Below are 18,558 nucleotides of genomic sequence, written 5' to 3'. Positions count from 1 at the left end.
AGAGAGAAACCTCTGAATATATTTTATGTGAATATGTGCAAAATGCAAGGACATTTATAAAATATGTAGTAAAATGCTAAGGACTCTTATTTATCCTGCTCTTAGAAGGCAAACAAAAACCCAAGGATTGTCACATATCTTACTCAAAATGCATTAAAGATTAAGGAAGATTTGCAGAATATAGTATTGCATTCAAATTCTTCAAATTGAAAAACAGGCTGGCTGTGCTTATACTTCAAAAATTAGAGCAAATGAGAAAATCAAGTAATTAATTTTTAATGCTTTAATACTAACTGTGATTTTTGTCACTGTAAATGTTTTGATAAGAGGAATGTCATACACTCAAATATAAAGTTAAAAATGTGTAAATATGAAAAAAAAGAGGAGAAAATAAATAGCATTCCAGGCATGGGAGGAATAAGGAAAAAACCAGGTCATTCTTGATGCTTCTTTAAATGCAAGGTCATAGGTCTAAAAATAAAAACAGAAAGTTCTGAGCAGTGCATAGCATAACTTAGGAAGTGTTTTTCCATTACTTTGTTAGAAATATCTAATTACTTTAATTTAAATCCACTTCTTTGGATGATATGAATAAATCACTTACATGTTAGATATGCCCCTAACCCTGAAGTGAACTTTGATAGCAGTGATCTTGTTGTGTTACCTCATAACCATTATTTCCATATTTGTTTTAATTTTGCTCTGGTCACAAGAGCAGAGTTTAGCGTGTTGGAGAGCAATTTTTGAAGAATGTAATTAGCTAATGTGATTAAGATAGCCTTGGATGGCTAAAGCAGATCTGCAACTGAGTATTTTGCTAAGAATAATGTATTATTAGGGATGAGAAAGAGGTGTTAGGTCACATCTGTGTGGGGATGGTACAGCATGGAAGTTTGCGCTGAGATGAGTCCCTAGAAAAGGCAGACTGGCATGGCCTTCAGGGCAGTGAGCACAAAACCTGCTCAGAGGCTTCATGGAATAAATGGTGTGATGGAGCTCCATGTGCTTCTGACACAGAAGGGATGGCAAAGCACCTTTTGGGGTGAGGTTTTGTGCGGAGACACTGAACCAATTCATGGTGTTATTCCCCAGACAGAGAGGGCTGCCTGCTGGCAACAGATACAGGAGTTCAATGTGTAAACTCTGATAAGGCTGACATGTAATTTGTGTTACAGTTTGATTGTTAATTGTATATAAAGCAGGAGCCTTCACAGATCTTTCACTGAGAGCCCTTAATTGGGAGAAGTAAACCCATGTTCTTAAGAGTATATCCTTTAAGGAGAAGGAAGGTAACTTTTTTTAATTAAGCATTTGCTTGATTTTGGTGCTTTTGGTTTTGAATACTTCCTTTTAGTGTTGTGGCATTAGGCCAACAGTCTCAATAGGTTTTGTCACAAGACAAAATTTTTTTTCCAAGCATCACATGTAAAACATCCCTGTTTTTTATTTTGTGGCTTTTCTCTAATAGTTAAGTATGTTGAAGAGTAATTAGAGTTAACTGTCTTCACAAAATCTGTCTACTGGGATGTGTAACCAAAATATTTGAATAACTAGGATTTTGGCAATATTTGTAACTTTTCAGCAAATTACAGTCATATCCATTTGCTGCAGGTAGAAAACTGACATGAAATTTGTTCTTAAAAATTTTAGCTTTGGACCTAAGAATGGTCTTAGAATGAAATCATGGATGCTCTCTGCTTCTAGTATGAGAGAAGTTACCTACTTCAGTAGGTGTAAGCATTTTATAAAAGACATTGCAGAGGCACTTGGATTTGCCATTTATATTCTTTTTTGTCACTAAAGACCACAGCTATTGGAGTACACATTTTATTATATTATAATTTGTCATATTTGGGGTGTTTTTATCCCATAAATGTATAATCTTTGCAGTTGGATGATTCTTGAAAATTATTATGAAGCAGAACTAACCAGCTGAGTTGTTTCTTCTGCAGTGTGTTCCTGTAGCTGGCAAAGAGCAACTGTGCTGGAAAACACCTGTGCAGTGGCGATGATAAGATACTTTCAGAGGCACAAAAGCACACAGTGCTTCCTGAAACAGAGGAGGGTTCCACCACCCCATTAATGCCAGTGGGATCTGACACAGAATTGATTTGGGGCTGTTTAATCCTTTCTTCCAACATGCTGGGCCGCATTAAAAAAGTTGTGACCAGTAGGTTGAGGGAGGTGATTCTCCCTGTCTGTTCTGCCCTTGTGAGACCTCACCTGGAGTACTATGTCCAGGTATGGAGTCCTCAGCACAGGAAGGATGTGAATCTTTGGGAGCAGGTCCAGAGGAGGGCTGTGACAATGATCAGAGAGATGGAAGAAAACAGGCTAAAATTTGGGCCTGGAGAAGAGAATGTTCCAGGAACACTTTATAGCAGCCTTCTTGCACCTAAGGGGGGTTTAAAAAGGAGGGAGAATGAGAGAATGAGGACCAATTTAAAATGATAAGAGGAAAGCTATAGATTAGATGCTAGGAAAGAATTCTTTACTCAGGGGATAGTGAGGCACTTGAATAGGTTGCCCAGAGAAGATGTGGATGTCCATCCTTAGAGGTGTTCAAGGCAAGGCTGGATGGGGCCCTGAGCAAACTATCTAGTGGGTGGCATCCCTGCCAACAGTGGGGTTAGATGCAGGTGATCTTTAATCACAGAATGACAGAATATTTTAGGTTGGAAGGAACCTCCAGGATCACCAAATCCAACCTTGTGACTGATCACCACTTTGTCAACTAGAGCGTGGCACTGACTGCCATGTCCATAAAGGTGCTTTCCAACCCAAGGCATTCTGAGATTTACCTAAGGAGTCAAGTTAAGGGACTGACCTAACTGACCATTTTCTTGCATGGATTTTTGCAAGGGTGTTTCCCTGAGCCAACTAACTCTGTGCCCATAGGAACATTAATGGCAGGAGAAAGAAGGCAGCAGGACCATGGTGTTCAGCCATTCTCGTGGCTGCCACCTGCTGTGGAGCCATAGCCATAAACTCCACCCATAGTCAAATGTTAACTGCTGGATTAGGATTTTTACTGAGATCCTTTAAATTGGTTGGAAACTTAAATGGAGTGTGTTGTGACAAGAATCACAGAAGTGGAGAGTTCAGCCCTTTCAGAGATAAATAATCTTGTTATCAAGAACAGTGTCCTTTGGGGAGAAAATGTCTGGTGTTAAAATGGAGTGAGATATAGATATTTATATGTTTATGCGTAGATATACATACATAAATACATATATATATATATATACATACATATGTATATGTACATACATATATATATATATATATATATACACATACATACACATATATATATATATATAGTATTGTTAACTGCCACTGATTTCTACTGCTGTTTTAATGTAATATTTTTGTGGGTTTTGTAAAAAATGCACATATGTATTTGTTGTTCTAGGACTGATCCTAATTACTCTTTTGGCAGTTTGACATCCTTCTGTATATGTTGGATGCAACATCATTTATACATTGTCTCTGGACTGCTTTTCAAACACAGATCCTAAAGCCAAGGATTCCTACTCCAGAGAATAAAAGCTCATTGATATCTCAGATTGTGTCCTTATGTAGAAGTCAGTTGTTTCTTCTAACTTCATGCTGAAACGTTAAAGCTGCTCCGTCCCCTGTTCCTGGGTAAAAGTTGAGTTTTCTACCACTTCCCAACCCTCTTCTTGTAGTGCTCACAGAATAGTAATCAGATATTACTGGTGTGATGCTTCCCCCTTGAGAAAGGAAAGGCATTAGTGTGTAAATACTGAATTTTTACTGAGTCTGTGATAGCATCCAGGACTTCATTCCTGTAATCTTAGTGAAGGGCTATATGATCTCTATGGCTGCAGGTGCACCAGTGCTATATAAAAACTGCTTTAATTATGCCTATTACGTTAACAATAAACATTAAAAATGTTTCTTTTATGTATTTGTGTCGCTTGGATTTCAGCAACATGGTTCAGAGATGTTTTTTCTCCTCTGGAGAAAGTGTTCTGCACAGATAATGCTTGGAAAGTAAAAGTTAATTTTTACTTTGTAAAAATTATTGAATTTTTTTTTTTTTTTTTTTTTTTTTTTTTTTTTACTTTCAGATTTCTAATTTTTAAGTATTTTTAGGTCTAGTGTTCCTGTCCTTGGCCCTGCAGTTTGAGCCTAGACATAACTAGTTAGTACTGTTAGAAAAGTCTTACAGGAGTCCTGATTAAAGGATTTTGATAAAGTAATTAAGATCTTAGGTTAATTTCTTTCTTTGGCCTGTCTGTGTTTGTTGCTTCTTAGCATTATGGAGTTTGGAAATCATCATACAAGCATTATCATTCATCTAAATACTGGAGCCAGATTTTTTAAAATTTGCTTTTCAAGAGGTTCTAGTGTTAATTTTCTGAACTGTTTGCAAAGCTGCATAATGTTTTGATTTATTTTGTTTATTTTATTTTATATTTATTGCCAGATGTCACGTTCATAAAATGCAAAATCATACAATGTTGTGTCTCGGGAAATTCTCTTGGTGTAATCCATCTAAATTACTTTAAACAACTCTGTCTGATTGCCGTTTTCAAAAAGAACGGAATAATTACTGTCCTGAATTCCAACAATATACACAGGTTTTCTGGAGAGAGGAGTAGATAAAGCATATGTTTACATGACTTCTGCAATAAATGGTCTCCCTATACAGTTTGCAAATAGCAATTATAATTTCATGTTAATAAGATGCAGGAAAACGTGTTGAAGGAACAGTGCTTTGCTGCTTTTGTCACAGTTTCATCAAACTGATTTTGTCAGCACTGGAGCATAACCCTTGCCACATCAGTTCGAGTGCTCATTAGGCAGCCGATTTGTCTGAATCCTCATTAATTTGATTAACTCATTTACTTATGGATGGTGACATGTTATGTGGTACAGGAATGGTGGTTAGAGACTGGAATCAAGACTCTCCTTGACTTTGCTAGCATTCAGTTGTTCATTTGTTTCTGCAATAAATTCCTGCATTCGAGCACTACAGCAACAGTAATTTACATTTTGCAGAAGTGCAGCATCAGCTGAAGGGTTGAACTTACATTGTGTAAACTTACACAGCAGTTTAGGAGCTTTGTAGGTTTATAGCCTGCTCTAATTCCCTATTTGTTTCACTTGGGTGCTAGACTTTCTCATAAGAACCTAAACAGCTCTCTCAAACATCTGGTTTAATGTCAATTAAATAACAAAAGGGAAACAACTAGAAAACATCCTCAGTTAACACATTCAGAAGAGCGAAATGTTGTTAAGCAGGGATACTTAAAGCACTTTTTTGAAAGATAGGTTTCAGAAAAATGATCGAAGTGGAAAAAAGGAAATCAGTCAATGATTTAGATCAAATTATGTGTATTCATAGTTTCGAAATTTGCCTTTTTACAGTTTGATATGTTGATATGCCTCTAATATTTTAAGGTGCTGACTGTGTGCAGATTTTGGATGCCAGCCAGCCACTATTTTGGTGTCATATGTGAAACTGGAAAAAAAAATTTAAGCATGCAGCGCTTAACAAATAATAAAATATTTTGTTTGAATTCAGTGACTCTGAATTTGAGTGGATGGCAAGCATATTAACTCATCTGTGTAATTTTGAGTCGAGATCAAATTCAATTTGGGATAGCTCAAGAAACAGTGGAGTATTTCAAACTTAGTGAAGATGCAGAATCCTGAATTTCTTGAGCGGTCAAATAATTTATTTTGGTGAGAATTTCATTTGCAATTCCAGGGCTGAATGTGCCACGAACACAAAGTGGTGTGAAGATTCCCAGTGCTGTGGTGAAGCAGAATGCTTTTTTGTATTACTGGGGTGCAAAACAAGCCTCCTCCTGGGCTATGGCAGTATTGGAGAACAGTTTGCAAACACAGGCCAGAAATCTTTCTCTCTAAATGCAGGACCAGAAGCAACAGTTGGCTACATGTTGGCCAAACTACAAGAAAATAAAACCCAAAATGCTTTCAAAAAAGAAGAAACTTGCAAAATTTCAATGCAGCTAGCAACTGTCTGTGGTAGTGAGTCAGGCTTGAGCCATTCCATCTCCTTTCCCCCTGCATTACTGTCCTTCTCCCTGCCCTAGGTGACTTTTTATCTGAATACCTGTTGAATTCCACCTTTACCCTCAAACATAGTTCTTGGAGAGAGAAGGGACTGGGGAAGCAGCAGGAAGTGATTGGGGATCGATGAGGTGCGATGGTTGCAGGGCAGTCACCTGCAAAAATGCTTGTGAAACTGCAGCTTGAAGGGAAGGTGGTAGAGCAGGAGAGAGGAAATGGTGTTGGAATTGTTCAGGAAATAAGGCAAAATTTTAAGGGACAGGAGAGTTGGGAAAAAAGGTAGGCCATTGAGAGAACTGTAAAAGGGATTTTTCAACTTACTATAAGTTAACTAGAGCTTTGCTTTAGACTAAGGAGTAGTCATTACTTAATTTTAAAAAGTCATTAGTGTGCATTTTGTATACACTGTAACACTAACTATTGCAAGCTTTTTGATAATAAAAAAGTAATGTTTCCCCTGTTCAATCTACTTGTCCTGAAGTTAGGATTGATGACGTTCTTAGGCTTCTTGTAAGGTTAATACTAAGTTAATAAAAATTTTCTGTAGAATTGAAATCAGAACAAGCATGGGAAAATACCCTGTCATTGTAACAATTGCACAATATTTGTGGTTGTATTTGTTTATTTGGATGTGCAGTTTTACTGAGTCAGTGAGACTAGTCTTGTTTCATTGAGAAGGTGAACAAAGTGCAGGAGATCTTGCATCCTTTCTGTAAAAGAGATTACTGTCACTAAATTAAATAGAGCTATAATTTCACCCACTCTTTTATATTTTTTGGGAGGAAACAGCTCCAAATACATCATATTTGGGAACTTCTTTACACTAGAGGGGCTCTTTTAGAAATGTCATTTATTTTAGTTTACTAATATATGCCTGTATTTGGAAAGATGGGGAGAGTTTACAGAAACAAGTTCCTTGGCTTTTATTTCAATTCTGTGTAATCAAATCATAGAATATTGCAAAGTATATATGGAACACAGATAATATTCAAACAGGAGGCTGGTGATCAGAGTTGAATTACTGGGCTCTAAATTTTTCTACATCCACCTCTGTTCCTCCTTCACTTGCTCTGACAGTTACAGACCGTTTCTCTAATAGGGCTTGCATTTGAAGATAAGCCTGCATGTAAACAAATTAACTTTTCTTAAATGGAGAGCCATTTCATCTGCAATAATATACCAATTCATAAACTATCAGAAGCATATTTTTTAAAAAAGAAAAAGATAAATGACCCATTGTATAACACTTACTATTAGGCAGACTAGATGTCCCTGTGTTCTGGGAGATAAGGTTCTTGTATTATTACACCCTAATAAAATGAGTTAGTGTTTTAGTATCAGAGATAAAAGGACAGTTGGATATATTTAATAACCAAACTGAGAAACACTTAATTTTAGTTGTCTGTAGCAATATAACACAAATTCCCCTGTAAAACAAATTGCACTTTTGGAATATACTTTAATGTGCATTCGACAAAGGAGAAAATGAGGTGATTGAAGTTCAATTTGTAGCATGTTATTAACCATTTCCGCTTGACTAGATGTGTAAAAGGATAATGGATGAGGGTTTTATTATTGCCTTTCTGCTAAAATGAAGTGGTGTAAAAGATAAGGTGATGAGATTAATGAACATAAGGAAAAGGCGTAATCAATCAAACTCCAACAGGGTGATGAGATGACAGTATTTAAGATTTGCAAGGATACATGCTTTTAAAAGTGGATTTTATCAACACTGACATTTTGTTGGGGTGCAATGCTAAGAAGCAGATACTTGCAGTTTCAGTTATTTTTTGGTGGGTTCAATTACTACTCTACGTTTGAAGCTTCAACAATTAATGTAACAAAGTTGTTAAGTCTTTTGCTAAATTTAAAATTCATATTAAAATCCCCTATATGGTTATTAAAGGAGGATAAGCAAGGAAGGATGTTTTATTGATCAGTTTATCAGTTCTTCACTGGTGGAGCACTCCTAGATGTGTCTGGATGAGTTATTTTCAGTCTGTACTGCTGCCTCAAGTTTTGCATCCAAGTCATTTCAGCATTTCAGTCACTGGTTTTCATGTGCTCAAGGAAGAGTGAGAAATGCTTTCCTTGCCCTGTAATAAGTTCTCAAACATGAAACTCCACAAGATTTCAACTTCCAACTCCTCAAATAGAAAATTGATTATCTTGTAGGGATAAATCTACTAAAGTTCCTAGCTGTAAATGTGTTCCTCTTTGTAGGGTGAGATATTTTATACTTCAGATCTCAAATCTTCTTTTCTCTAACACATATCTTAAAATTGTTACCCATTTGATTATCTATAATGCTAACATGTTATGGGAAGAATTGATTACAGGTGTTTCACTTGTAAGTACTTCAGCTAGAGAAAACCCTAAAGGTAGATCAACTGCCTTAAAATAGTTTTTAAATTTTTTTTTAAAGAAAGGAAGAACATTGAGTTCCACACCAAAAATCACTTTAGAGCTGAAAACACTACTGGAAAATCAAATTTTCTAATGCCTTCAGCTTTCTGCTCCTTTTAAAAAAACCATACGCCTTTTTTCAAAATGTGGAGCTGACTAGGAGGCGAGCTGCTATCCAGTTATGGTCTTTTCCCTACTTGAAAAAAGATTTAAGAAGGGCTCCCACATTCTTTCAAATGTGGTAAATTTATTTGATAAAAGTTGCCTATTAAAAGGCTGCCTTAATTTAGTTTTGTAAATGAAACATGCACAAGCGGAATAAACTGCTGTATTTTTGCAAGGAACTTAGTTCTTGGCAGCACTTAGGCCAGGATGGATAGGATATTGCTATGGGGTTAGGATTTTCTAAAGAGAACGAGTTGAAAATGCTTTTCCCTCTTACTTCAGCATTTATGAAACGCTGTTAGGACTGGCTGGAAACTGGGGCTTTGCCAATACTCCCACATTAGACTTGACTTTTTCTGGCTCTTTGGAAAACTTTTAGCTTTGCAAAACAACATCGTGGGTTTGAAAGATAAATGCATAACTAAGCCCAGATTAAAATTCTTCACAAGAGCTAATATTTTCACATAGACTTACTGCCCTCTCTCCTTCTGTCATCTGCAGAATTCTTTGATAGACTTATTTTTTATTGGGCCCTCAGGAGTAGCAAGTTTTAGATTTAATACCCCAGGGGCAATGGCAAGGCAAATCATGTTGTTGGATCAATTGTTCAGCTATCCCCAGACTGCTGTCTGTGTATCTGTTACACTTGAATCGCATTTTCAAGCCTTCCTTATCAATCATTTGGACTAGAAATGCAGTGTAATTTTCTATTGCATTTTTAAGCTGAAATAAGGGTTATATTCTTGTTCTGTTACCCCAGAATCATAGATGTGGTTGTAGACCTCACATTAGCTGTGCCCCTGATTTGCTTAATCTTGGGAAAAGGTCTTTTCTTGTAGGAATGCTTTAAAGCTGAATTTATATTACTTTAGTTTAACATGTACTAAGATGAATATCAGCAGTTGTTGTATAAAACCTCCTTTTCACATGGCTTTTTTTTTATTTAAAAACATGGGATAAGTTTAAATTGGACCCATTATTTCTATGGGTGATCATAAGGGGTTTTCCCTTGCAGTCACAGGCCATAACAAAACCTTGGTCGGTGATTGATTTCAGTCAGTTCTTTCTTCTGAGAAATTAACTCATGTGGGACTTTGTTGTAAAAAGGGCCACATAGGAGACGTGTCCTTTGATAACTAAGAACATTTCCTCTATTTTGTTGTCATATCTGTGTTCAGCTTTGGTTTACAGTAAATGAACTTGCAGTGAGTGGAGAAGGGCTTGGGTAGTGAAGCGTTTTATAGCAGTTCTGTACTATCTTCTTTCCCAGATTCTGAGGGCAAGAGGGAAAATTAGTTCAGTATTATATACAGTCCTGGGCATCCCAAATGAGGCAAATGTTCATCAGTCCCTGCAGCTGCCCCACTTTACTTGGAGGGGATTTGGTTCCTGCAGCACTTGAGAGTCTCTGCAGCACAAAGGTGGCATTGAGCCATTTTTGCATCCACAGCCCTTTGCAAGGGGCACCTTGTGTGCCACATCTCTCACGAAACACAGCACAGAATCTTCTAATGTGAATGGCTGGCTTGGCAGCTCTGGAGTCTGACTTTTCTCCTTGCCTTCAAGAGGCACATCTGTTCTTCAATGTATGGGCTTGCTTCCCATTAATGAGCTGATCAGATGCAGTGTTTCTTGTTGACTGGTATTCTAGCTTCCTGCCAGATGTGTGGGGGAGTTTTTGTTTTTGTTTTGTTTCTGATGAAGGGATATGAAGGTCCGCTTACAGGTCACTGATTTAAAAAAAAAAATCCTTTTTTTGCATTAAAACTTATTTTTTCATTGCCCATTTGCTTTCTGCTCTTCCTTCTGCAAGATCAGATGGAAACAGCAGAAGTGGACAGCTGCCAGGGTTGCAGGTGTAGTAGTTGCTTCTTGGTTGTAGTTGCTGCTTCCACTTGCACATGTTCTGACTGGAGAGACCTTTGCTGGATACATGGAGAAGCAGCCCATGGGAGAAGTCATATCCTGAAAGTGGTGAAATAAGCAGGTGCAGGGCACCAATGCAAATTTGACATGACTATTCTCATTTGCTGTTCCAAATACAAATTTGAAGAGACATTTATAGCAAACATGAGCCTTATATTTTTAAAACAGAGGCTTCCCAGGCCAGTGATCACAGTACCAGTCTGACAGAACTCAAGAAGTGTTTGGACAACACACTTGGGCACAGGGGATGACTCTTGCACATATCCTGTGCAGGGCTGGGAATTGGACATCAGTGGTTCTTGTGGGTCTCCTCCAACTCAGGATATTCTATGATTCAAAAAAAAAAAATCAATATCTAAATATCTTTAAGATACAGCAAAACAAAGATGGCTCCTGCATTATTTTCTGTGCCTTGCCTTTGAGATTCTTGCTCCTTTTTCTTAATTTCACCATACATAGTAAGTAATACTGCTGTGAAATGAGCTGCTGTGAGTCTGGCAATTGTCCTAATTTTCAGCCTTTATTCTTGTTAAAGATCCACCAATAGTCTGATAAAAGACTATTGTGGAAGACTTTTCTGCACTAGGAATTTTATGAAAGGAGAGGGACCAACCAGACTTTAAACTTCAAAAAACTTAAAACTTTAGAAAAACCCAAATCTACAACCTTTTTGTCATTATATATATTAAAAAAATCTCCACTTGATTCCTTTTAACTATTTTTCTGCCACTTCCATCTTTGAACAAGGAGAAGCTTTTTAGGGCTGGTTTTGAAATCCTGTTTTTAAATTGCAGTAGTGTTACAACATCGTCACATGATTTTGAGCCACTAGTCCTGTGTTGTCTTACTTCTACTAGGAAACTTTCTGTATGATTTATATTTTCAAAATATGGATCATGGTCATACTTATCACCTCGAAAACATACTTTTTTTTTTTTCTTATTGGGAATACCAGATTCTAGGGAGTGTGCTAAAAGCTTCTGAGGTTAAGATTTAAAAGATTTCTTATTTTATAACCTCCTTTCCAATAATAAAGCATTTCCATAATGAATTCAATCTGAATTTGTATTTGCTTTTTTTGTTAGCTCACGAGGAGATGGGAAGACAAATTAATTCATCAGTTTTTGCAGAGTGACAATTTGAAACATCTAAAGCTTCCTGTTCTTTGTCTTTTAGTTTTCTACATTAATAAACTTGAAGGTGAGCTAACTAACAACATAAGAACAGTTGTGGTGATGCAAAGTTATGCACCTAAAGAGGAGAGCAGTGAAGGACTTCTTGAAGCTATTTAAACACCTACATTCTCAGCTGGATAGATAAAATGATGGCAAAGGGATTTTTCCCACTTAGTTTTCCAAAATTCTGTCTCACACAGGGTAATGATCATGGAATGCACCTCTACACCATTCATTACTACAAAGTCTTAATACTGATAATACTTAATTTCAGCATTTTTGATGCAAATTCCACTATTGCATATCATCAGCTTCTTTTGACTTCTTCTACACAGTGAGGAATCACTTCATGGAATTCTGCTCACTGATGCTTAAGCTCTCTTCTTGAGCTTTTGCAGCTAACGTCATTTTTTCAATGTACAAAAAAATGAAATCAAAACAAGCTTTTTTAGTATTTGCACTGTGTCCGTTTAACTGATGGGATTCATAGACACATGAAATCATGAAGTGGCATGATTTAATGCAGTCCAAAAAGACTGGGTTGAGTTATTTCCAAATGATTGAAAGATTCTTGGTTATGATTTGTTGTCTGTATCATTTTACATACCAGGTATATGAAGTCTGTATATGTATGAACATCAGTGCTGTAGCAAATAGCATAAACAGGTAACCCTGGGAGAGTAAAAATCTTGCTCTTCTCCAGGTGATGTAAACATCTGTATGAACCTTCTGTATCTACCTCTTGAGGAGCAGATCCAACTAGCTCCTAAATCAGAATGTAACTAAATCAATATATCAGTCAACTCCTGCAAGAATCTGTGAACTCTTGCAGTTCTGGCTCCTTTTTTAAATCATAAAAAAGCCTCCTGTTGTATTTTGCAAAGAAAATAATAACTTTGTGTCCTTAACCTTGCAGGGCTTGGACAGTCACCCTAACCTATACTAATTTTCTTCTTTTTGAAATTCCACTATCTGAGGCTGCATAATTTACCTTGCATAATTGTCTTTAGCAATCAGAAATTCCTGTTCTTTGGGTTAATTATATGTTTGCTAATAGTAGTCATGAACTCCTGCTCTCTAAAACTCAGCAGGGTTAATCAAGAAGGAAAAAAAATTGTTTATGAGACCCAGTTGAAGGAAGTAAGAGAGTTGGTACTAAATTTGCTAACATTGTTTGCAGATATATGTGAGGTGTTTAGAACCACGCAGTCAAATCAGAAAAGTTCTGAAATATAGGCTCCCTCAGGAATGTTTGTCCAAGTTAGATTGGGATAATCAGGAAGAAGGTAACGCATGGTTGGTAGAAGACTGCTTTCAGAAAATTTAGATTGCACACAGATTTTTTCACACTGAAATACAGCTTAAGTGACAGGATAAGGGGAGAATATATAGTTGTGCATTCCTTTATTTTAATAATCTGGGAAGTATTTTTCATGCCATCATGTATGTACTGATCTGTGACAGTTAGACTTTATTGTTCCTCTTATTTCCAAGTACATGGTGTTTCTTATTTCATTGTGTAGAGAGAAATTTTTTCAATACTGAATGGATCTAGAAACAGAACTAAATCCTAACAAAAGATTAAACTATTTACGGGTCCTGAGGCCTTAAGGTATTTTAGGCTAATATAAACAGCATAATGTGAAATAGGAATTTCAGTTTGTGGTAAATCTGTCTGTCCCCAGCAGCTTCAGCTAGAATAATTCTATCCTTCTTGAGCACATCAATTTGCTAGTCAGTGGTTCATGTATCAAAGAGCATTCTGTGAAAATATCAATATCATTGGTTAATATAAATGAAATTAATTTTTAAAGCTGGGCTAAAGGTTGACATCTGAAAAATTGCATTACTTTGCAGAAGAGAAATTTCTGTCTTCCAGTGAAATTTCAGGTCATAAGGGCAAGTAATTTTCACAATCTTCAATGGGAACCAGTGAAATATGAACTTCATTGTCACCTAGCCCCAAAGCGATAAGATAAAATGAGCTGATACATCATTTGCTGTGGTTTTATCATCTTCTTCAGTAATTGGAAGAGAAAACATAAGAGTCTTTTACCACCCCCCTCCCCAGTCCCTTCGCCACCCACAGCCAGGCATAAGCCATTTTGCTCTGATCAATACAAAGGTCACAGAGTATTTATTTATTTATTTTATTTTTTTGCGCCGGGTAAAACTGTCTAGTGGAACATTAAAGTAATGAATATGTTTAATTGAGTTTGTCACCCATGAAAATGCTGAACAGGATTGTGTAAGAGGCTGTGCGTGCTCACAGGGGGACTGGTTGGGAGGCTGCTGCTCACTGTGGATTTCAGTGGCTGATTTTGTAAATATCTGAGATTTAAGGCAAACATCTTGTTTGTTGTTTTTTTGAGAAATCTAAAATAAACCAATAAACGACTCTGATTTATTGAAGAGCATGTTGATGTTTAAGATTATTAATAATCTGATCTAATTCCCTGTTAGTTCATTTGTACTTAGATGTATTTAGATAAAGAGCAGTCAGACTCTTTTACTGTGAATCCTGCAACCAGGAACTAAATAATACCTAGACAGTAGAATCCAAGGGTCCTCAGATGCAAGGCTGAGGTTAAGGTAGAAATCCAGGTTTCTTGTGAACTGAGTGTCAGATTTTGTAGCCTTTGAGTGCTGTAATTTTGCCTTCCTGAGTAAAAATGACTCCAAATGACCTAGAATGTTGCTAGAATGTATTTATAAATTTTATCTCTCAACTGTAATCAAATTAGAATGTAAATTAAGTGCTCTATATTTTTATTCAGTGCTTTGTTGGGTTTTTTCCTTTGTCTTGCATTGTAACTTATTTAAAATTAGACAAATGTGCATCAGCTTTTAAAATAAGCTGTTTAGTTTTTATTTTACTCATGGCAGTTAAATTGGCTGGCATATTAAAATAATATAATTATTCAATTACTGTTTCAGTTCTATAACCCATTTGTAGACTTAATTACTTCTAGCCTATTCACATTTTCAAGATCAATAGTACTTTTCTCTAAAATAAAATAAAATGTATGATAGCTGATTGACTTGCTTAACAGGTAAAGCAAAATGTTCATTTAGTCTTCAGTAAAATATTATTTTTCTAATTCAGGAGGCAGCTCTAGTGATGGGGGTTAAAAACCATTGCATGAAGTCTTTTACGATAGACATTGTTTATGATCAATGTTCAAGGAGGGCTTTGGAAAAAAGATAGAATGGGGCATTGATATTAAAAACTGAAAAATCACAGAATAGCTTCCAAGTAAATGAGCGCTTTTTGGTTGGGAAATTAACAGATCTATTACTGTAAATTGTGAGCACTTATTTATGTATGATCTTAATTTGTGGTCAGCACTGTGCTACCTGAGTTTTCATGCTACTCTGATTTCAGAGTCTCCTCCAAGTAGAATTTGAATCTGATTGTTATTTACTCACTAATTTCTTGGGGAGTTTCTGACAGCTGTGCAGTGTTGGAGCCATCAGCATGAGTACAGTGACTGAGTACAGGTTTAGACCTTTATTTCTAATACTTGAAGTAAAAAAAGGGACTTAATTCAAAGGGAAAAGTAATTTTGTATTTTTAGTAATGTTGTCATGATGCCTGTTCATCTGGTGTTGCCAAAGTCTAATTACAGAACAGTTTGTCTGATGAGATTTTTGAAACTGTAGAACTTTACAGTTTCCTTATTTGTTTATGTGATTTTAAATGAAATGGTAAACAGTATAAATTGTCTTTTCTCCTGTAAGGTGCTGTATCTTTTGAGACAAATGAAATGTGCAGTAGATTGAACTTCAATTTGATGTGTTGAATCAACTGAAATTCTGTAAATACTTTCTCGTGTGGGGAAGGCAGTACTGTTTCTGCAGAGTGAATTAGATTGTACACTCTCATTAGTCTCTGCTCCACAACTTGTTCCAAAACTAGTGGGGACAAAAGGCGAAAATGAGTTGGTTTTAATCTCAAAATATTGTACAATGGTATGAAGAAGATAGCTGTTCTTAAATTCTGAAGTAGCGCTCTGTGTTGTGTACCTTATGAGTGAAAACAGGCGAATGCAAAAATAGTTCTAGAAAGTTGAAGTTTTGATGTCAGAAGTGATTTTAAATTTTTTTTTTTTTAACCAGAATAAAAAATGCTGAATTTAATTTGAAGAACGAGCCAGTTTCTGCAACTAGGAGTTTCTAGTAATATTTTCTAGGGAGGGAAAGGCTGTACTGGATTTTCATAGGGAACGCTTAGCAATACACGTGAAAGAAATGCGTTTGTCTCCTGGACCTCTCACCCGCTCCGGGTGCGGTGACGGGCGGGAGCGGGGCAGCGCCGCGGTTGCCACGGCAACTGGTTCACCGGCGGGCTAGACCCCTGGCTAGGGCGCTGTCAGTGCGCCCGGAGTTCCAGGGAGCGCAGCGTCCCAGAGAAGGGCTGCTCCAACCTAATCCCGTTTTAATTGAACTCCAGAGACTTTGAAGTGAGGCCGCAGAGCGGGCAGAGCCTGCTCCAGCCCGGAATGAAGGCCGCGCTCAGCCCGGCCTCAGCTGCTCGTGTCTCCTGATCGGTTTTGTTAATGAGCGCTTGCCAGGGTGGTCACAGCGGTGGCTGTGGTGTTTCTGGGGCGCAGGTCCAGTTCCTGCTGTAAATCCTCTCCCTCTGGATTCAGTTACTTCACCTACTTCGTTGGCTCTGCCAGTCGCACCATGCGCCTCTGCTCTTTTCAAGTTGGCGCTGCTCCTTCCAGTTTGAAGGAGGCTGCAGGCAGCAAGCTCTGGGCCTCGTGCGGGGTTCTCAGTCTCACAGAAAATGCTCACTTCACAGGGTAAAAGGAATAATTATTTAGAGTGCTGGTTTTACTCACGCTATCCACATAGTAAATGTTTCAATTTGCCATGCACAATGGGGACAAATAGGCTGTTGGGTTTTAATTGTTGCAGAAAAGTGGACGTTACCACATTGCTGTCTGTCTCGAAAAAAATCAATCATTGCAATTAGAAGCTCCAATTTCAAGATCATAAGATGGATGAATACCAGGGAAAAGTACTAAGAGATTTCTGTGCACGAGCGCTGCAACTTTGTCTCCTTTGTTACCTCTTTTGATGTTGTATTCTTAGAGGATATTTATATGCATGTGACAAAAACCAAGCACAGTGGTTCTGAATAGCACCACAGAATTACACAAATCTGCCAATTAGTATGGATGGGTTATGGGTGTACTATGGTAAGTGTCAGTGTGGCCCAAGTCTGTTAGTTCCTCAGTGCCAGAAGTGTTTAGCAACCATTGACAATCTCTGGTCCTTTCATCACATTTCTAGAATTTTGTACTGGAATAATGACGTACTTTTTTCCTTCTCTTTCTATGTGTCTCTGTGTGTGTGTGTGTGTGTTTGCCGGGAGAGAAGCTGGCACTTGTATTGAGGGGGAGATGATTTGCTTTGTATGTTCTGATCTGTGCTATCAGCTTTTGGTTTGCCGGTCTTGTTTGCTTTTAATTCACAGAACTGGTACAATATTTTATGCTGTATTGTGTAGTGCTTTTATAATGGTGCATCTGCTCTGTGTGCTACAAAAATGCAGGTTTTATTTGTCAATATATGCTACATGCAAGTCAAAATCCTCCTTTATTAAAAACCTGTAAACAAATGATTGGCTTAATTAACAGTCTTTGTTATGTTAAGGACTTGTATTTCACTTTTTCATTTTTGTACACAATGTATTGCTCAAGTGAAATTGTGGTAAGAGTGACGGTAACAAGGATTGCATATGAGTCTTTTTTTCTGTGATGGTTTTCTATTTAAGTGCATTTGTGTTTGCTAAAATTGACAAATCTCAGATTTTCCTTCTGTAGTTTGTTAATCTGAGGTAGAGAAGTGTCCAGTCTCTCTGTCCCTTAACACTTACATAATTAAGCTTTGAAACGAAAAGGAAAAAGTGAAGCAACAAAGAAACGAAGTGGCTGAGGACTGAAAATGGAATTAGTTTGAATTGTGAAGGCAGACTAAGCATCTGTGTCTGTCAGATGAGATGACAGGAATTGTAACAAGTTACTTTGACAACTGCTTGCTCCATGGAGAGATTATGCTGAGTTCATTTGCAGGTTTGTGTTTAACCTTAGCTGACAAAATGATACTTAACCTCTTCTACAGCCAACCTTTCTAGTTCCAGAATTAATGAACGCTGCCTTAACAATAAACCTAAGGAACATTTTTTTTCTTTAAAGACAATTTTTTCATGCTTATTTGTTACAGGCCTGTTATTACAATGCTGAAGGGAGTGCAGATACATCTAATGCTCCTAGAAATACATTTCCAAATACAGTTTTATGCTTTGCTGAAATGCTGAACATTTAATAATGTTTTTGAAACTCTGAAGCTGTTATGAAAAATAGACAGTTGTCTTTAAAGGAAAAAATGCAAGCAAATGTTTAAAGTATTTGGCATGACTAATTGAATTCAGGAGTACAAGAAATGTATTAGAGATTCATAGCATGATTTGAAGTTTGAGTATATTTTAATTTTGCTGCAGGTTTTGCATGTAATTGGTAGAATCCATGTTTATGGGTCAAAGCGTTTCTCTTTTGCAAGGTATTACCTGTCCAACTATCATATTTAAAATGTCCTTTCTGTTACATTTATAACAGGTATTTAAAACATCTGTCTGTTTGTCCTAGATTCTGGCCTATACAGAAGGACTCCATGGAAAATGGCTCTTCTCAGAGATTCGGTCTATCTTTTCCCGACGTTACCTCTTGCAAAATACAGCACTGGAGATATTCATGGCAAATAGAGGTACAATGATCTTAAATGACGAGTGTGGATCTGGGGACACGTG

General features: G+C 37.0%; 1 protein-coding gene across 4 annotated transcripts in view; it reads left to right on the top strand.

Moving 5' to 3' along the window:
* LRBA (LPS responsive beige-like anchor protein) overlaps positions 1-18,558 on the top strand; it is a 367,373-nt gene that overhangs the window by 226,763 nt on the left and 122,052 nt on the right. For all 4 annotated transcript variants that reach the window (XM_038136498.1, XM_038136496.1, XM_038136497.1 and 1 more), the window contains one exon: positions 18,398-18,515. In XM_038136498.1, coding sequence (XP_037992426.1) covers positions 18,398-18,515 — 118 coding nt within the window. The remainder of the gene's footprint in view (positions 1-18,397; positions 18,516-18,558) is intronic.

The sequence above is a fragment of the Motacilla alba genome, chromosome 4 (genome assembly GCF_015832195.1).
Source record: "Motacilla alba alba isolate MOTALB_02 chromosome 4, Motacilla_alba_V1.0_pri, whole genome shotgun sequence".
Classification (NCBI taxonomy): domain Eukaryota; kingdom Metazoa; phylum Chordata; class Aves; order Passeriformes; family Motacillidae; genus Motacilla; species Motacilla alba.
Note: the sequence above shows the minus strand (reverse complement) of the source record. Positions and strands in the feature narration are given on the sequence as shown.